Here is a 19668-nt window from a genome sequence, read left to right as displayed (position 1 = left end):
CTTTTAAAACATACAAAGTGCTTCACAGTTTGGTGAAGACCACAAATTAAAGATAGTTATACATGTCTAAATATACAAATGTGAGTTAAAGATACAGCCTTAGATTTTCCCCTGCACATTAGAAGAAGAATAGTTATGAAAAAGGACAAAAGGTTAAAAACTAATGACTGCAGAAAACGTTTTCTCTGCACTTGTTTAAAACAAACGACAGATTTAGCCTGTTCCAATATGTAGGAGCTACAACCTCAAAATGATCCCCTCTGGTTTTAAAATAAGAGCATGGAACAGTTAAAAGAGTGTGTACAGATTATCGGAGAGGCCAACTGCCACAGTAATGTCTCAGCACATGTCCCTGTATAAGATGGAACTTGGGCCATGTAGGGCTTTATTTAATAAAATTTTCAAATGAATTCTGAATTTCACTGGAACTGAAAGCTTGTAAAGGCAAAAATATAGCTAGTTTTTGTTAGCAGCCTAGCTGCTGCATTCGAGAGCAGTTAAAGATGGCCTATTGCTGAGTGTGGGATGCACACCATAAGTGAGTTACAGTATTTAAGACAGAAAAAGGCAGGAAAAATTCAAATGCGTACTAAATGTTCCACATTTTTGGGTGTTGGTAAAGGTTAAATCAAAGAAACACGGATGGATGCGCTCAGATGGATGCAGTTTGCACTTTACCATCATGCTCTCGTTCTTTTGTACAATACAAATAATTTCCATATCCACGCAGTAGACTGCGCCACTATTTTCCTACTCCACCTTACTCATTCCTACTCGTGATGACCGAGTAACAGAACCGAGTAATAGAACTGGACCAGGAGGGTGTGGTGTGACCATGAGGACTGAACAACGAGCGGAAGAGTAGCTGTTGGTGTTTCCAGAGTAGAAGGAGCATAGAGAACCCAAATGCTTAACTTATGTAAATGCATTTTGTATGTATATAAACCTCACATTTGTAATGACAATTTTAATCATAAAACAGTCAAAGGGTAAATAAAATATAGTAATTGGAATTTTAGAAACGCCACATTTATTTTAGAAAACTGACGGGACTCAGTCAACAGCTTGAACACTCTCTCCATATTTCTCTAATTTTAACAGAAGTGTTTTCTAAGTCTTATGTATTCCAAGAGGACCTTGTTTACTCTCAAGGGTGATAATTAGCATGCTAGTTCAAAAGGAAAAAAACAAAACACTTTAGGGTAATACTAGCTGGAACTCACCAGTAGCTTTTTGAAAAAATTTGCTTGGAGAATTCTCTAAAGGCTTTAGGTCCAACTAAGTTATGAGTACATGTTAAAAAAAAATATTGTGAAAGTTGCATCACGTCATACTATAAGACTACAGAAGTTTGGATTGAGAGCTTGGAGGAACACCTCAAGAGATTAGACATGATTGTGCCGTGACTTTACCACAAAGTTTCTCTTTTTGACACTTTTGGATGTTGCTGCTTCACTGTTTTCGGCACTTTCCCTCCCCACAGACGACTTATGTGTCACAAATGTACTAGCTCTACAAATCATCTGGCGGCTTAGCTGGAGAATATCAGATGCCTCACATTTCTCACAGCAGCTCTTTAAATGTCATCATCCACATTCACAAGTGTAGAGAGTAAAAATCCTCTAAATATAACTTCACACTAGTATTTTTTTAATATCTTTTAAAGAAATACAACACCGCAGTGTGAATTCACTGCAGCATAATGTCCTACTGCAGTATTTGATGAAAAGATATATATTGTTTTGTATCACACTGTAGTCATTTCCATCATAAAGAAGTACAGCAAATGTTTGCAGTCTTTAAAACCTGTCAGTTACAACATAAATTGCATACATCGATTGCACCCACATATATACTGACATATGCAACACACATATACAGAGAGGATTACAGCCGCCTCCATTCACACCCTCGGCTGGGCATCAGATGTTCGATTTCTCACTTCTTAAAGGTGCAATAAGTTGGATATTGGCAGCCCCCCTAGCAACAAAATGACCACAGCGTAGGTCTGCAGGGGTGTCGCAGGGTTCAATAACAATGACTCAACGATTACTTCACAAAGTGGAAGGATTTCTGACTTTTAAAACTGACTCCTCCAACCTGTTTTGGAATAAACAGCAATAGATGGCGCTGCACCTGGACAATGTAGTCACAGAGAATTGAAATCCTTGTCTTTCTGGCTCTTTCAAGCCAGAAAATTCAAAGCAGTGTCATTGATTTAGTGATTTAGCTTCTTGAAATGACCTCTTAGCTGGATGTTTTTGTTTGCAAATTAACCTACAGAGAAGACATGGGCGACATCACTGGGGAGGTCGGCAGTAGAGTTTAGATCCCTCCTCTCTGTTTTTCCCCATCATTCTTAATATAAAGTTGAGTCAAGTTCATACATTAAAGAATGCCCCTCGAACCAAGAAATTTTGGCCAGTGAAAAGGGACCTGTCATGGGCTGCCTCTGTGGTTGTAAATATGAGAGAAAGAGTTCATCCCGACATGCCGGAGTCATCCTTGCAGCTCCCAAAATTGTCCCACAGAGTCTGAAATGGACGACTGGTCACTGCCTGGAGGATTGGATGACTAGGGAAGGGGGTGAGAGGTGGAAATCTCCTGAGCCATAAGGCTGGTTGAGTTGCCCGTTAGCCAGGATGGCGAGAGCTGCCAGGAGTGGAAGCTGAACAGCCGTAGACTGTCCGCGGGCTTTGTGTTGAAGAATATGTGCGGACAAGTGGGAGCGATTACAGAGATTTCGCTGGACCACGTAAAGCTCATTTATCCAAGTTGCCAAGATAGCACGACTCACATCAGCATAGGTGATAAGACTGCAGGTAGTAAACAACACAGAAAAATGACGAGGTGAAGGTAATTGTTTTTTAATGAGACGTATTTCCCTGTAATATGAAAAACAATATGCTCACTGTCGGTGTGTGTCTGTGTGTGTGTGTCTGTGTGTGTGCGCGCCTTTGTTTTTGCAGGAGGAAGTGTGCCCCACCTCACCAGGAGAGGCGGTTCAGAGGTGTGTGTGGACATCAGCGGTCAACATCAAGGACAAGTTTATTTATGTGACACAGCCAACCTTGGATCGAGTGCTCATAGTTGACATCCAGTCTCAGAAGGCCGTCCAGGTAATTGTCGGGCTAAACTGGAAAAAACAAGTTCTCGTCAGTTTTGCCAGAAACACAGAGAGAGGGTCTGACGATAACACAGGTCAAGAAAAAAAAAAGATTGAATAATCTTTCCTGTTTGTATCTTTGTAAAAGTGAAAAGTTGTTGTTTACAGTAATTGACTCCATCTGTGCCAAAAAACTTCAAGGTTGCTCGGTGTCCCCATGTTGATTGAACGCAACATATTTCACAAAAACCTTCAATACATCATTGCTCCATATGGGTATTTTCTGTGATTGATTTTGCTGAATGAAGGACACACATGTTTTTTTTTCCAGTTCCATACATCATCCTCCTTCATGAAGTTCAAATATATGAATGCTTTGGGCCTAAACTAAAAATGACCTGTATCCTGTTATTTGGGAAACGCTTGTATCAGAGGTGTTGGAATATTGTACTTAAGTAACTATTTAGTAGAGCATTAATACAAATAAGTGAGCGCTGTGGTGTGACGATGTATGAGGAGTGTAGTCCAATGTAAATTCAATATTGCCAGGCTTTCTTTATGTCATCTGGCTCAACAAAACAGATCATTAGTGAAAGGTATCAGAATGGTGGTTATCAGCTTTCTTTGTTATCCCACACTTCCCTCAACCTAGTATTCTGGGTAATAAACACCAGTAGACTAAATAATTTTCCAGTTTATGGTCTATTAATCTGAGTAAAACACCACCAAGCAAAAAAATACATTTTCTGATTCATTAACTAAATGCACATAAATTAGTGTAGTAACAAACTGTAGTAATGGACATTGTAATACGTACATTGTGTCTGATACTGTGCTGTATCAGGTTTGACAACCTTTGGTTTTCAGCCTGCATAAAACGTAGCCTCAGGTTCATGTTTATAGCAGCCAGCATTAGTGACACCTGCCAATGTAGCCCATCGGCTTCAAGGTTCAACATGTTTCACATTCAGAGATACTGTTCTGCATACAGAACAGCTAGTTATTTGAGTCAATGTTGCCTTCCTATTAGCTTGAAGCTGTCTGAAGCAGTCTTCTTCCCCAATGTCTGACACCAACAAAACATTTTTGGCTATAAACTGCCTCTCCCTGGTATTTTTCTCTTTTTCTGATCATCCTCTGTAAAATCTAGAGATGATCGTGCCCATCTGGCACAAAAAAAAAGAAAACGTTAAAGAAGAAGACACGTTTCTTTAATATTTCAGGGAGGATGATTTTTGTTATCTTGCTTGAAAACAGCGTGAAACATCATCACTGCTACTTGTTCTATTCTGTTTACTAAATACTCAGAGATTTTTTGCATGTACAGTAGATTTATCCACAAGCTTACATTGATGTACTGTCCCCAGTCCCCAATCTGAAAGCCATAATAAAACATTTAGCTTGCATTTCTTGAGGTTGCACATTGTGGAATTTGAGGTGCGTTTAAGGTCATTTTCCTGCAACAAGAACCCAAAGCATGGTCAATCTAAAATGGTGCTACAAATGGTGCTGCAGTTTGAGAGTTCTTTTCATGAAAATCTGCACTTTTTTGCTCCAAATATATCGTTGTTCAGTGTAGCAGTCTGCCATTCGGACTTCCGGTTGAGCTTTGATGGAGTAGGACGCGATTAAATTGTTATTTATTTGCGCTTTTTGGGCATATTTCCAGTCCTGTTTCGGTTTGTGGATTGTCTTGTTGAGAAGTTTTACTCGGGCCGGCGTAAAATGGCAGCAAAAAATGTTAAAACCCGCAGTACTATTCAAACACATCTGAGGCCTGGTTTGCAAACCGCGACCACACCCTCGAGTGAGCCGTCGTCTCCTGCAAAGCCCCCCACATCTCAAGCTAATCCTGATATTGAGGCGCTCAAGGTCGAGTTGCTGGCTTTGCTGAGGAAAGATATCGCCGACATCTTTAAAAAGCAGTCTGCCATTCATCTGGTTTGTTTGGATGTTGTTTGGATGCCAAACTTCTGATTCCATTAAGGTTATTTCTATGAAATCGTGGAGACCTACTCCAAATGTCTATTTAAGAAAAAACTATTTTTATTTGGTTTTCTAGCAATTATTCAAGCAGCTCTTTCAACCTGACCTCTACTTTCTGTTTACCATGTCTTAATTCCATTACAAAGTAAGAAAGCTTCTACTTAAAAAAAAGCTATTTTCTTGTAGTCAAGCTTTGTGGGCATCAATTATTCTCTGTTCTTTAGAGTAGTAGGCAGCTGCTAGTTGTTGGGACAAGGTTTTAGGAGTCTGAGTGTTTATTAAGATGTGAAATGTGCATCCCCAGGCCTTTCCATAATTCTGACCTAATACGAAAATAGGCCTAACAAGCAACTGTAATCAAGGTTGGAAACCTTGGCAAAACTTATGTGAGAGGTCAAATCTTCTGGGGTGCCCAAACTTTTATTTTGCACCAAAATTATATAAAACAGAAAGTGCTCTAATCTTGCTTAAAATATTCAAAGTAATGTTTCATATTTGTCTTTTTAGACATCAGTTTATTATCTACTTACACACAACTATTCACAGTAGCAGTAATTTTGACCAGGGGTTCCCAGCCACTACTGTCACCACTACAGAGAGATTATAAAATCATTCTGATAAGCAACGTCAGTGTCAACAGCAGAGTGCAGGGCTTTGTCTGCATGTGTTGAATTTTTCTACTTGATGAAGTCTGTTTTGTTTCTTACTTGCTTGAAAGCTTGCCAGTGCATCAGCCCGGCTCTGTTCCACTTGAACCGCTAAAGTGCTGCTTTTTCAGCTTTAAGATCAGCTTTTGTTTGACTGCTAATCCCTGACCTGACCCATTTCATACAAACTGCAACCGTCAAGACCCACAGTTAACCTTAGCGTCAACGTGATGACCGAGTGACCCTGAGACCCACCTCTTCAAGGATACTGTCGCCTGGCAACCCTTCAGAAGTGCTTTAAAATGGCAAATCCTGCCATCTTCCTCACAGATGGTGTGAGGAAGCCGCCCCTTTAACACTCCTTGCTGCACCCGTCTCTTTTCCTGGTGGATTTTTTTTAATGCAAGGCTTCCTCAGGAAATAACAGTGAGTGGTGGAGTTGAATCATCAGTGTCAGTGGGTTTTTTGGGTGTGTCAGACTAATTCCGGGCTGTTCAGATCCCTGCAGATGTTCCTGACACCGTGATAGCTGTTTACAGCTTGCCAGCCTCTCAGGGACCTGCCAGTAAGCAGGTTGGTGTCCCAGAGTCTGTCACAAGCTCATTATTCAGTCGCCTGGAGGTTTAGCTTCATTGCATTATATTACCAGTTGTTAATTACCCACCTGAACCCGTCACTCGTCTCGAATGGTAAGATACGCGCAAGTTCTGGTTTCCCAGATTTTCGTGTTCTCATTGGATTATTAATATGATTGACATGCCGAAAGCAACAATAACAAGCGATTTGCGTTTTGAAATTTGCAACCAATTAAATTGTTAGTTAACAGTTTTTAATGAGCAAGCTGTATTTTGTGCATTATAACTAATGAATTGCAGAGTGCATGCGGATACTTGTGTGCAAGTAGCTGCAATGTTCTCCGCGCTTCATCTCTGACAGATCTGTAGAAGTTACTAGAGCATATTGGCTGAGGATCTTTATAATCTTCCTCAGCCAGAAAGAAGTTGTCAGTCGAGAGGAAAAGAACAACGCGGACACCTGTTTTCTCTGATGACTACATGCTCGGAGATTAGTTAGGATTCAACAGATATTCTCATCTTATTTGCAATAACTCTCTTAGGAGAGGTTTACTCTCTCAGTAATACAGTATATATTTTGCCAAGGTAAACAATACCATTAGGATTTTGTGGCAAAACAAATATTATAGAAGGAAAGCTGCAGTCAAAGGGGGTTGTGGGAATACAGGGTTGCAATAATTCTTTTTAAAAAGATGATTGCTTTTTCTTGCTGTTGTGAGGAGTAAAGCTACTGCATGCTCTCGCTTCCCCTGAGATTTCCGTATTCCCTTTGAGCCGGGTGTCTCTCTGCACTCAGGTGGACATAATGCATGAGGAGCGCTTTTCTGTCACATACGGCTCATCTATTGTTCTGGTTGGGAATATTGCCGCTGTGTGTCAAAGAACGGATAAAGACTGAAAGCAATTGTGTCTGTCACCACTTGATTTGAAACGCAGCTCAACACCAAACACACCTTATACATAAAAAGCACACCTCCAATCTACCTTGTTAAAAGAAGACTTGGACCTGTCAACCCGCGGTGCATTAGTCTGCAGGAAAACCTTTCAAAAGCATTACCATTGCACATCAAAGAGGGATCTCTTCAAACACAAGTCTAGTTTGCCTTGCGGTATTATACCATGGCCCTGCTGTCTTTGGGCTCAATTTGGTTTTTGATCGGTTGTGTGTTCTCTTTCAGACGGTCAGCACTGACCCGTATCCAGTGAAGCTCCACTATGACAAATCTCATGACCAGGTGTGGCTGCTCAGCTGGGGAGACATGGAGAAGAACTTTCCTACCCTGCAGGTGTGTCCGTGGTTCACTAGTTAATTATATTTCAATGTTTTTCTCTCCTCTGCAGTCCTTGTCCATTTTCGTCCTTGTAAAACGGTTGAAAGCAGTGAGTTATATAAACAAGCACAGAGATGCAGACTATCAAGGCAAAGTTCGGATAGTTCACATGCTTTAAAATGTATTATGTTCACCAACTGTCAGAAAATTGTGAAAAATACCAATCATGTTGTCCCAGAGTCCAAGGCTGCTCATTTTTCCTTTACCAACAGTGCCAAATTATCTGGTCATTAATTTTCTATTACTCAACGAACCCTTTCAGGATTCTATAAATAAAAAGAGCTGATAGAGGAACTTAATATCTTCCTGCTGATTATATTAAATACCCTGTGTGAAGATAGGCATGTGTAAGCTGTAAAATCAGCAATAAGGAATAACTATTAGCATAACATTACCAACAAAGCCAATCCAGAAAGCTACAGGTGATAAAAACAAACAAACAGATCTTTTCTCCCTACAACAAATTCAGTGACTTCAGCCGTGCATTATTTGACAGTTGAAAAAAAGATTTTATTTTTATTTATTTATTTATTTTTTAGAAAGAGGGGCAATACATATTAATGAACATTTTAACAAATGTAAATATGCCAGATTATAGCCTTGGGCTAATTTCCATCTGCATCCCACCTTTACTTTCGTTGCTTCTCCCTTAGAGTATATTTTAAGTTAATTAAATGCACTTTGAGTGCAGCAGGCATTAAGGCTGTAGTAGTTTTTGGTTCTGAACCACTACACATAAATCCAGGCACATAAACTTCTGACCACAAAGGTAGAGTGTTGTATCATTAAAAAGTTAAATTAAAATATATATATCAAAAGATGGTGCTTTTATTGCACATCAGGATTGGTCCATCTCATTCACACTGCTCTTTAGATATCCTGTTCTGACCACTTGTGTCTCTGCGAACAGCAAACATTAACTTGTTGGGTCAACATCAAAATGACCCAAATTTCATGTAATAATTTTTAACATGATACTCAAGATGAAGGGTTGCTGAGCCAGTGTAGCACATATTGCATACTTCAAGTGGTAAAACAGGACCTCTGGGGAACACACTGAAAATAGCACTCGCGCTATTATAGTATTAACTAAATCTGCTGTTTCTTTCTTTCTTTAAATTCTGGAATTCACTACACTTATTGATTGCACCTTATAAATACTCTTTGTATATGTTCAATTTTGAGGCCTTTGCTATAAATGGAACAAATATTTAATGAGTGTGTTTTTTAATTGTTTCCTTTGAGTCAAATTGAGCGGTTTCATTGGAAATTCTAGTTTGTCATCAGGAGCACAGAGATTTGTAATGCAGGGATTTGGTCTGTGGCAATTTGCCTTCAGCATTGTGGTACAATCAAAGCAAACCCTGCCTACACACAACCACATGTCTACACGCTTCCATGCATGCATGATGATTATTTAGACACCAAGGAATATAGCACACATCACCTCCTACTGAGAAGCTCCAGCTACTCAACAGCACGAGGAGAGGCTGAAGAGTTTTATCTGTTAAAAAATGCTGGAAACCTTTGCAGCTTTCTGATATTAGTCCCTTTCGGTTCATTGTTAGCTCCAAGTAAGTATGATTTAAAGACTTTAATGAGGAGAAACCAGCAGCACTGAGTGTATTCATCAAGCTCATTTTAAACACCCACCTGCTTCTCTGTTGGTCTTCACCAGGTGATCAATCAGGCCAGCGGAAGAGTCTCCCACCACACCGTTCACACACAACCGGTCGGCAGGCGCTTCGACAGAGTGGACGATTTCTTCATTCCCGCCTCCAGCCTCATCATTAACCACATCAGGTACATCCAGCATGATCCAGCAACATTCCTAATGTAAATTGATTTGCAAATTAGGTTCACCCCTTTGGCATTTAATTCACTTTACTTAAAATCTCTTCAAGACTCAATACAATAATTTGAATGAGCATTGTTTTGCGCTACTTGAGTGGGTTTTTGGATCAAGGCCACACAGTTATCTGATGAAACTGGGCACCCTGAAACTGATTATACAATTCCTTATTTTTTAAATAAATTCAAAAGACTAACAAGAACCAGCATAAAAAATCACAAAAGAGTTGCAGAAAACAATAAATAATATAAGCATATTATAAGTATTAGAAATTTTAAATATGTCAGTGTACTCTTTGCTTTACATTTCTTGGCAGTATCTCAAAGGACACTTGCTGAAAGTCGCAGAATCCTTACAACTGTTAAATATCCTTTGACTGTTTAAACTCTGGTTTGGCCACGAAGAAAAAGGCCAAAGTTACTGATTTTTTTTTAATCAAATCACTCGGTCATAAAAACTTCCAAAAACAAAGAAAAACTAAATAATCTTAATCTTAATTTTTCCAACCAACAGATTACCAAAAATATTCAGTTTTCAGTAATAAACAGCAAGTGGCAGAAAATGATCTGCATTCTTCTTGAAAACTTTTTGAACAGTTACCAGATTTCAGTACAGTTGCAAATACTGAATTAATTTCATCAATTATTATTTTATCTTAAATGTTGCTAGGTTGTTTAAAATCAAGTATTTGTCGGCTGTGTTCCTGTGCAGGTTCCTGTGCAAAGACTGTAAATATTACACAGTAGCTCTGGTAGATCTTGTACGCAGTGCTTTTCAAATGCTCAAAAAATAAGAGGACTGACAAATGCAAGTGACTAGCGAGATAGGCATATCACACTGGTAAATTTATAATCCGATTCATTTTTTATAATTTTATAATTCTGTAGATTTAATAATACATCATAATAGATTCTGAATCTACCCCTCAGGGCATGTTAAGCTGTAAGGCATCTTCATGCCTACTTTAAAGTGTCTGGGAGGCAGAAGCTCAGCCCATCCAACTGGTTCACATTCCAAGCCATCAAATACTGCTCTTGGTCAGAAGTCGCTGGGGTGACAGACTTAAACATGTCAAAGGTGTTTAGGCATCGGTGCCCTGATGCAGGGGCTCCTGCAGTATTAGACTCTAAGAAGTATTGTGTATCAAATTCAAATAAAGGAGACACAAGGGCGAGGTGGAGGTCTAGGATAGAAGATGCTAAGGCAGGTTGCAGTTAATCTCCCATTTAGAGCGTTGCTTTTTTACTCAGTGGTTAGTTAAGTTTAGGAGTTTATTATGATTTTCGTCACTTGGTCACAACATTAAGGTGAATATTAAAAATGACATGTAAGCAAATAATCGTGCAGCAAAAATAAGGAGCTGAAAATGAACATCAAAGAGGATTTGTTTCTTTAATGGCCACTTTGGCTCCAAAAGTGAGTCCATCTCTGAAGGAAGCATTTTTGTAACCGGATACAAAAAAACTAAAAGATTGTGGCCTTTATGAATAGTAAACACCCACTCCCTGTTAGGGGTATAGAGGTTTTGACTGACAGATGGGACAAAGGAAAGTGGCTACAGCTGACGGCTGCCTGCTAGGCCCTACCTTTACTAATTTGATTGAAATAGACCTTTCAACCGTTCGGACTCTTTTCTTTTTCTTTTAAGGAAATAATGTAACAAATTTCCGAGCTTGGTGCTAGACATTACCAGTAAATGGTGATTACCTGATAAATCAGCAGCAATACCTGAGGCTTAGGTTTATTTCCAGTTCTGTACAGGATGTCCACATAATGTGCATTAACTTTAAAAACAATTAAATAAGCTATGCCGTTTATAGCTGTTGAAATTTTCCTTTCAGAAACATCATGACCAAAACAGAATAACAACAATTAAATGCAGCTGCCTCTTACACTGATAAAGATATCCCCAAACTCTTTGTGTCAAACGGTTAAAGAGTGGTTTTAAGAATGAATCAGCAATTAGTATTATCATCAAATGCCACTACTTACAGGAGTCATTAGTATTTTCTTTGTTCTCACCGAGATCAAATAAAAAAAAACAACCCAACAAAGTCAGAGAGTGGGGGGGCAGTTTGGCACCTCACCTGCTCTTTATCGCTTTAGTTCATCAACAACAAAGCATAGACCTGCTGAGTGCAGAGTGCATCGAAACGCTGCTTCGGTTTTCACATGTCACGAGCAGCTGTCACACCCAGGCTTAACGCGGATAGAGAAAAGCTTTTCCCAAACGCTTGGCTAATGTCACGGAGAGGCCAGGAACAAGCAGGAGGTCTGGAGGATTTCAGGAAGTTAACGGTCTCCTGCCGAGGAGGAGCACGCAGTCCGGCGTGTGTCTGTGTGGTGGGAGTGTGGGTGGGGTTGCTGGCACAGCTGTAATTAGATCCACTGAGACCTGCAGGGAAGATTGCAGGAAAGTGTGACCATGTTTTCTTTCTTTTTTTCCCCCACAATGTTGTGTGAAAAGTGCTCTCTTTAACAGCTACTCATAATTAAAAATAAGCTTTCTCTTTGGAGGTGCAACTATTATGAATGTTTTTCATATGGCTAAAATCGGACAGTACCTGAGGCTGAAGCCGAGTACTCTTCTGGAGAATGTGTGACAACATGTGAAGCAGGACAAAGCTTTGGATCTATACACATTTTTTATTTGGACAACTGTTTTATTGCAGATAATAGAGAAGTTGGAATTAACTGCTACCCCGTGGCTCTGATTTTTCTTTATATATCTGGTACTCACACAGGCATTTATCTGCTGGCAGGAACACAGCATCGATTAGTCGATTAAGCAACATGAGCAGTGTGCGAACGGCCAACATATATTCAGCAACTTCCAGGGATTGTTTAATGACTGGGGATTCCCTCGGCAGCTACTATAAAGCAAACAGGAACTTCCAGGGGCTGTCATTCATTACAGCCATCGACTTGTAGCCAAGCAAATTTACATGTCAGCAAAAGGAAAGAAAAAAAGTGGTTGTTTCTTATTTATGCCCACATCTATAGCACCCTGCAGCTCAAGCTACCCACACTTCTTTTTTTTTTTTTCTCCACAAATTTCTAATCATTGCACAGACTCCCTTTTGGCAAAACAAGTCGAGCGAGATGTTGGTTTGATGTTTCTTTTTGTGCTAGAGGATGGGTGAACAAGAATTGCTGTGCTTTAGATATATTTTACTGTTCAGCATCCATTGTCGCTGCTCACGAGCTTTACCCTGAGGATCTTTTACTGAACTGCATAGCAAACATTACTCTGGGGTTAAGTGTTTAGACTCAGCCATTTCTAAAGTGAAAACACTGACACAGAGATGAGTTAGCATGCAAAGCAGCTAGTTGAACATAGCCATCTTGTGCAGAATTGGGGGAAATCTTTTATGCATTAGTCATTGGTACAAACGACAAACAGCAGCTGTCAGTTTGGCACAGAGCAATCCGGGTCTGCCAGTGAAGCACCCCAGCTGTGTTCACATCACAGCAAGGCCAAACAATGTCTGATTATCAATTTTTCATACATGAAAAAAAAGTCAAACCATTGAGAAAAGTATTTGTTTCATCGCATCGACCTTTTGCTTCCAAGCATGTTACCAATATTTCACAGCATTTGTGCACTAGTCATTGATCAGCCACAATATTGATAATAATCCATGGCAAAACAATTTCAGTGTTGTTTGATAGGCTTGTTTGATGAGTTGTATTATTGGTCTGTAAATCACCAGCTCTGCCTGCCAGTGGGTGAAAATGGTTTTTCAGATTTAAACTGCACAATACATTTTTCTGATGATTTTCTTCTAGATTCCCCCATCTTTCTTCAGAGCTTATTTTTTAATATAGGTGAGGGACACTATAGTAGAATCAAGAACCAACATGTTTAGTGACGGAGGGCTTTTTAATTGACATAAAACCGCTTTGGTGGTTTCACAGAATTGATTGAATGATCATAAATCTTTGTAAGACTCCAGTGAATCGAATACAACTTATGAAAGTTAACCAGTGTATACTGCCAACAAATTTTACAGTCTAAATTACTCATAAGTCCTGATTGTATAATGAAAACTTTGTCTGATTAATTCATTTGAATGGGCATTTTAATTCTTGGCTGTTCTGAGAATTTGGCTGTATTCACAAGCACTTACTGAGAGAGATGCTAGAGCTTCTTGTTAGGATACAGTGCAGTATTCACAACGCTTCGCTCATTCCACAATTTGTCGTATTACAGTGGTTGTTTCTTATTGAATCTTAGGATTCAATTCATTTTTCACCCTTAAAATTCTACAAATACCTCATAATGACAAAGTGAAGAAGGTTTGCGCACACAGCCACCAGTATAGACCAGTTCGGAGCCAGGAAAAAACAGCAAAGTGTGGTTCATTTCAGTTTGATGTCAACTCCAAATAAAAGTTTATTGTATATAATCATTAGTTAGGCTAGCATTGACTCTGCTAGCCTAACTAATGATTAAGAGAGAAATTCTGAAAGGCTGCTGATATCACTGCTTGCTTCTTATGGAAGTAACACATTCACATATCTGAGCAATAACAACTTGGTAGGATGAGTGAACTGGTCCAGTGTTAGACTCTAACCTTAAATAAAAGTCCAGTCCAGGTAATTAATTTGGATTAGATTGTCCAAGTCTCTTACCGTTTCCCTGCAGCAACCTGCCTACTCTGACCTGTTTCCTTTGTCTTTGCTTTACTTATTCTGAAATCCTTGGTTCCCCTTACAGGGATTAAACTAGTTGTTTTTCAGTGGTGGTCCTCAGTTTCCTTTCAGTCTTAGACTTGGCTAAATCATAATAATAGATTTTTGTATTTTTATTAAATGACAATGAGTAGAGAGTAGCTCTTTAACTGTATGAAGGGGGTGGAGTGCAGAACAGAAAATGGTCAAATAATTCATATTGCAAGTTCTTACAGTAACACTGAGTTACAAAAGGAACAATTAAATCTGCTGTCTTCCTGATTAAATTGGAAAAAAAAGGATTTTTAGTTGTGAAAATGAATGAAAATAAATGGTCTGCTCCACAATTTTTGTGCTAAATGCAGACAACTGTTTTGTAGCACAGTCTAGACTTGGCAACAAAATATGAAAAACTGCTCCATTAATAATAAGACAAGCTAATTAAAGACTATTTAAGATGCCAAAAGCCATCGATCGTTAGCAGCTCCAAACCAACGGCAGGAAATTTTTAAGTAAAAAAAACAACCCAAAACTAAATGCTGATCACATAATAAGTGAAATATAACTAATTAAGGAGTAAAGCCAGCCTCGCACACGTGAGAAATAGTTGTTATCAGTTTATGCTCACATGTTACAAACCAAAAACTCTGCTTTAGTTGTTTCTGTGACCCTGTGCAATCTCCTGCCTGGCCCCAGTGGACACAATGATCTCTGGATCAATGATTCCCTTCACAGTGATGATAATGTGCTGTGTGGCTTTCAAACAGCCATTTTCTGTTCACAGGTACAGACAGTGTGGTGTTCAAACGGCATAAAAGATGATGAATGACGGCAAGATTGAAGCGCCTGTCAGCATCAATCACCTGGTATTCGCATTTAATTGAGGCCTGTCCGCTCCTTGCATATTCCAACTGTTCAGCTGTTAAAGTGTAATGTGCCATTAGGAGGTTCTTTGGGTTTTTCTAATGAGTAGCATTTTCACTGATTGTTGCCCACATATAACACTGCTATGATTCTATTAAAGGGGAAAGTGTAGATGATTTTAGACAGCCAATATGAAGATTGCCAGAGGGCAGAAGATGGCCGTTTTAGTGTTTTAAATGGACCTCTCAGATATGTTAAAGTTTTGCTCCTGAAAATTTATTTAAAATTATGACAGTCCAACAATCTTCATAATTACCTAGTAAAAAAAATCAGTTTCTTATTTCAGGTTGACCTTGCCTTATCATCTGCATTGTGCTGGTCGATTTAAGATTTTTTTTGCACCTGCAGGTTAAGCTTCTAGGGGGCATTTTACTGTCAGATTTCTTTAAAAAAAATCAAAAATTACAGAACATTTTCAAATACAGTGCATGACTGTTCAAAGCAAATGACTTGAGCTTTGAACTAACAAGATGTCCTTCTGCATTAATCATGCAAAAAGGCCGGGAAGCTCGAGAAGACAGCCTAGAAACGTATGATTTTGCCCCTCAAATTCAGCTTACAAGCACTAATTGCTAGTCAGTCTGTATTAGAGCACAAATTATAAAGAGTGTAGAACTAAACACAGCTGCAGCTGATAGGATGATGTAGTTGGTCATAAAACAAAAAATTAAAAATGCAATTTGATGATGGTCTAGGATGGAAAAACTAAGAATCATCAAGATTATTATAATTAACATGGGGTGCGATGACTATATACTTCAAATTTCATCAGCAGTTGTTGAGATATTTTATCTAATAGTATGAGTGCTAGAGTTAAAGGTAAAACTCTGGATTAGCAAAGTCAGAAGCTCTTCAAGTCTGTGAAACAAAATTCAAAAAAGTCATGCAGCAATCCAAGGAAAAGGTGTTTAAAAACCCCCTCAAAGTTCTAATGTACTGTTTTTGTGTAATTTTGGTCAAATTTGTCAGCACAACCAGACTGAGGAGACTGTATGTTTATTTATATGGGGATGAGTTTCCATTGAAATCCCTTTTACAACTGGTTTTCAAATGAAAACCAAGTTAAACCCAAAATGTATTTACTTTACCCCCCCCCCCCCCCCCCCCCCCCCCCCCCCCCCATTGGTTCTAAGCAGGTCATGGGAGAAATGCCACCGGCGGTCAGAACTACAATGGTACCTGATGGTCTTCTAATCTTAGCAGAGCAACACAGTGTTGCAGTGGCTAGCACTCATGCCCTACAGTGAAAAGGTCCTAGATTTGGATTGACTGACAGCTGAGCTTTTTTTTGTGGAGTTTGCATATTCTGCCTGTGTTTGAGTGAGTTTTCTCCAGGTACTCACTCCACTTGGTTTAAAGGAAAGCATTGACCAATTACAATCCATAAAGGCTAAGAATGCAAAAGTTGCAGCATCACTAAGGAGGCAAATTTCACCTGCTGACTCGCTAAATCTCATTCTCAGCAATGTGTGGACGTGCTGAGTTGCGGCATTTTGTCAGATAGCCGAGATGTTTGCTGGATGGGGATTATAGGGAATATATTGTGCATTATTTGCAGTTTATGCATCAGAAACTGTATATAGAAATAATATACAACATTTAAACTTGCTTCTACGTTTGTGTTTTGTTTTAACACGGGGGTCTGTGGGGATTCATTTGATCTCGAAGGAAGCCTCAAGAGTTTATTAAACAAACTGCAGATTTGGGCAGTTGTGCATTACTGCTTGGACAGTCTTAAATGAGAAAAATGTATCGCTAAAGTCATGCTCAGGTAAACCGAAATATTTTGGATATGTTCTGACCCTACTTTTGTACAAAGTGCTCAACCAGTCAACTGGGTTGGCAGTTTCTTGATTCTTAATTTGGATTTCAGAAGAAAAATGTGATATTGATTAAATCTTTTCTTTGTTTTTCTCTTTAAATTCTCTGCAGATTTGGCCTCATCCTTCATCGAAATGAGCCTGTCCTACACAAGATTGACCTGGAGACGACTTCATATGTGAAAAACATCAGTTTATGGGAGTACAGCTGCATCCCCAAGTCTGTAGCCTACACCCATCTGGGTGGCTATTACTTTGTTAACTGCAGGCCAGACTCTACCGGTGCCACGCAGCCTCAGCTCATCTTAGACAGCGTGACAGACAGCGTAATTGGACAAAACCGTGACATCACTGGCACTCCCTATGTGTCTCCAGACGGCCACTACTTGGTCACTGTCGATGACAGTGATGGCTTGATGAGAATCCAGACGATCTCAGAGCGAGGGCAAATCCAGGAACCCTTCGATATCCACACCAACTTGCACCTATCTGATCTGGCCTTCCAGCGCTCCTTCACCGAAGTCCACCAGTATAACGTTTTCGGCAGCTCCGGCCGTCAAACTGACGCTCTGTTTGTGGAGCTGAGCACCGGCAAAGTCAAGATGATCAAGAGCTTGAAGGAGCCGACCAAGTCCTTTGAGTGGCCGTGGAGCAGCAAGAACAGGATCATGGCGGGCAGCGGACTGTTCGGACAGTACCTCATGACACCGTCCAGAGAGTCCCTCTTCATCCTGGATGGACGGCTCAACAAGCTCAACTGTGAGATCACCGATGTCCTCAAAGGCAACGTGGTGGTGTGGGTGGGAGAGTCTTAGGTCATGACGATGAGACCCAGTGAGCTTTTTCCTTTCAAAGGTACTAATGCACTGAATTCTGTTGCAGATTCTTTAGTTTTGTGGGAGTCCGATAATGAAAACCACAGATTCAGAAACCAAATTGACTTCATCACACGGATGAGGGACTGTCATCCGAAAATGAAAAAAATAAAATAAAATAAAAAATGCTAAAAAAAAGAACAAATATGTGAGGGCATAATTGATTGATATTGTCTTGAAGCCAAGTTTGTTTGTTTTCTTTTCACCTGGGGGTTTGCCTCTACATCAAAGTTGCTTGCTAGTAACATTTTTTTCAGGAAAATTGGTATGAAATCATAAATATGTGCAACTTTGCATTATTATTCGGTTGTATTCAGTGTGTGGGAATGCTGTAGATAATCTCTTAACAAAAACAAACTAAAGTGAATCGGCAGAAACGCATATATACATATATATTGTATACACCCAGATTAAATCTTATAATTTCAATTTTCCCATTCCCAACTTTTTTCCTGTGCCTTCAAGGAAAATTCCCCTCCATCAGAGGAATTAGCATAATTATTCCCAGTGTGACTGCAGACTAATACCTCTGTCTTTGACCCCTTCATTCATGGTGAGTGTGAGTGGTTCCTCACAAATCTACAGCTCTCGTCCATCGAATGCAGCCAAATCTGTCTAATTAAAACGAGCCCTTGCTGTGATCCCATCCTGTTTGAAGTGGAGACTGAGTGGTTCATTATGGTTGTGTGCTCTGTAACCTTTGATCCGAAATTATAACCAGCTTTGGAAGGTTTTGAATGATATAGGTTTTTTTTTCCTCTTCTTTTCATTTATAGTCTAAAGCAGAAAAATGAAAGTCAGTGGTGATGTTAGGTAAATATTGCCAGCTTTACACATTGTGAAATTTAAAATATTTCAAAAATGTTCCTTAGCTAAGAGTCAATAGAGCACTCGTGTGTGAAGAAAATTCTGTCATAATTTTAATATCCCTGGACCAAATAAAAGAAAAGCATCTTAGAGTGTAGCTGAATGTGGAGCACATGCGTAGTCTGCTCTGTTTGACAGCATGTTTCAAGTGAATGTTTTAATGTGAAGTAATGATGAACTAGCACACTGGGGACTGGGGTAGATGTGGTTGTGCCGTGTAGAGGGTCTTTGAGCATGAGAAGCAGCTCTTTCTAGATGCTACTGCAGTAGTCAATGAAACCGTTTCCTAGCTGGACACATTTCTATGCATATTCACCCTAGCACTCTATGACTCTGAATCACAATGGGCAACTGTATCTCAAATTTAGTATGAACTTTTGATGTGTACAGATTATATATAGTCATTCTGTCTTTCCAGTTAAAGCGTATATACTTTGATTTAAATTTTCCTGTTTTAAACCCCGACTCTGCTGATGACGACCTCTGACCTTTCTCTCTGTTAATGTCCTGTACATAGCGGCTGGCTGTGACTCCATTCGTTTCTCATCAGTGTACAGATTCTGCCAGGTTCTGTTCATTTCAGAAAATCAGCACACTCCTTTTTAAGAATGAAAAACAAAACACACAGCTATCATTATGGACATCCTGTTCCCAAGCAGCACATTGTGATCACAAACACTGATTCCACTTCCCTATAGCCATGTCTCGTATGTTCTTTCATGTGATTGTTATTTATATAGAGAAAACACGCTTGTCATTTTACCCAACAATAAAAAATATATCATGAACCAAGTGTATCGTTGTGTCTTTTTGTTGTTAAAGTGACCTTCTATAGAGGCCGCTTTACAGCTATGGAATAAAGGCTCCTTTAGGAGCCAAGCTGACCGTTATTTATTCTGCAACAAGAACAAGGTCACAAGTCTGTTTTCCCTTTGGGTGCATTTATCTTGCAGCAAAGAATGCTTAAGATAACTGTAAGAAGCAGAAAAAAAATACATAAATTAAGACTTT

The 19668-nt window shown here is 39.4% G+C and overlaps 1 protein-coding gene across 4 annotated transcripts in view; it reads left to right on the top strand.

Moving 5' to 3' along the window:
• The window catches only part of fstl5 (follistatin-like 5), a 198670-nt gene extending 179232 nt beyond the window's left edge, over window positions 1-19438 (top strand). For all 4 annotated transcript variants that reach the window (XM_080900443.1, XM_080900441.1, XM_080900442.1 and 1 more), the window contains 4 exons: window positions 2970-3119; window positions 7493-7600; window positions 9324-9448; window positions 17028-19438. In XM_080900443.1, the coding sequence (XP_080756569.1) occupies window positions 2970-3119; window positions 7493-7600; window positions 9324-9448; window positions 17028-17730 (1086 nt within the window). In that variant the 3' untranslated portion in view covers window positions 17731-19438. The remainder of the gene's footprint in view (window positions 1-2969; window positions 3120-7492; window positions 7601-9323; window positions 9449-17027) is intronic.
• Window positions 19439-19668: the final 230 nt, after the last annotated feature.

This window comes from Rhamphochromis sp. 'chilingali', assembly GCF_963969265.1.
Source record: "Rhamphochromis sp. 'chilingali' genome assembly, chromosome: 13".
NCBI classification, from domain to species: Eukaryota; Metazoa; Chordata; class Actinopteri; order Cichliformes; family Cichlidae; genus Rhamphochromis; species Rhamphochromis sp. 'chilingali'.
Note: the sequence above shows the minus strand (reverse complement) of the source record. Positions and strands in the feature narration are given on the sequence as shown.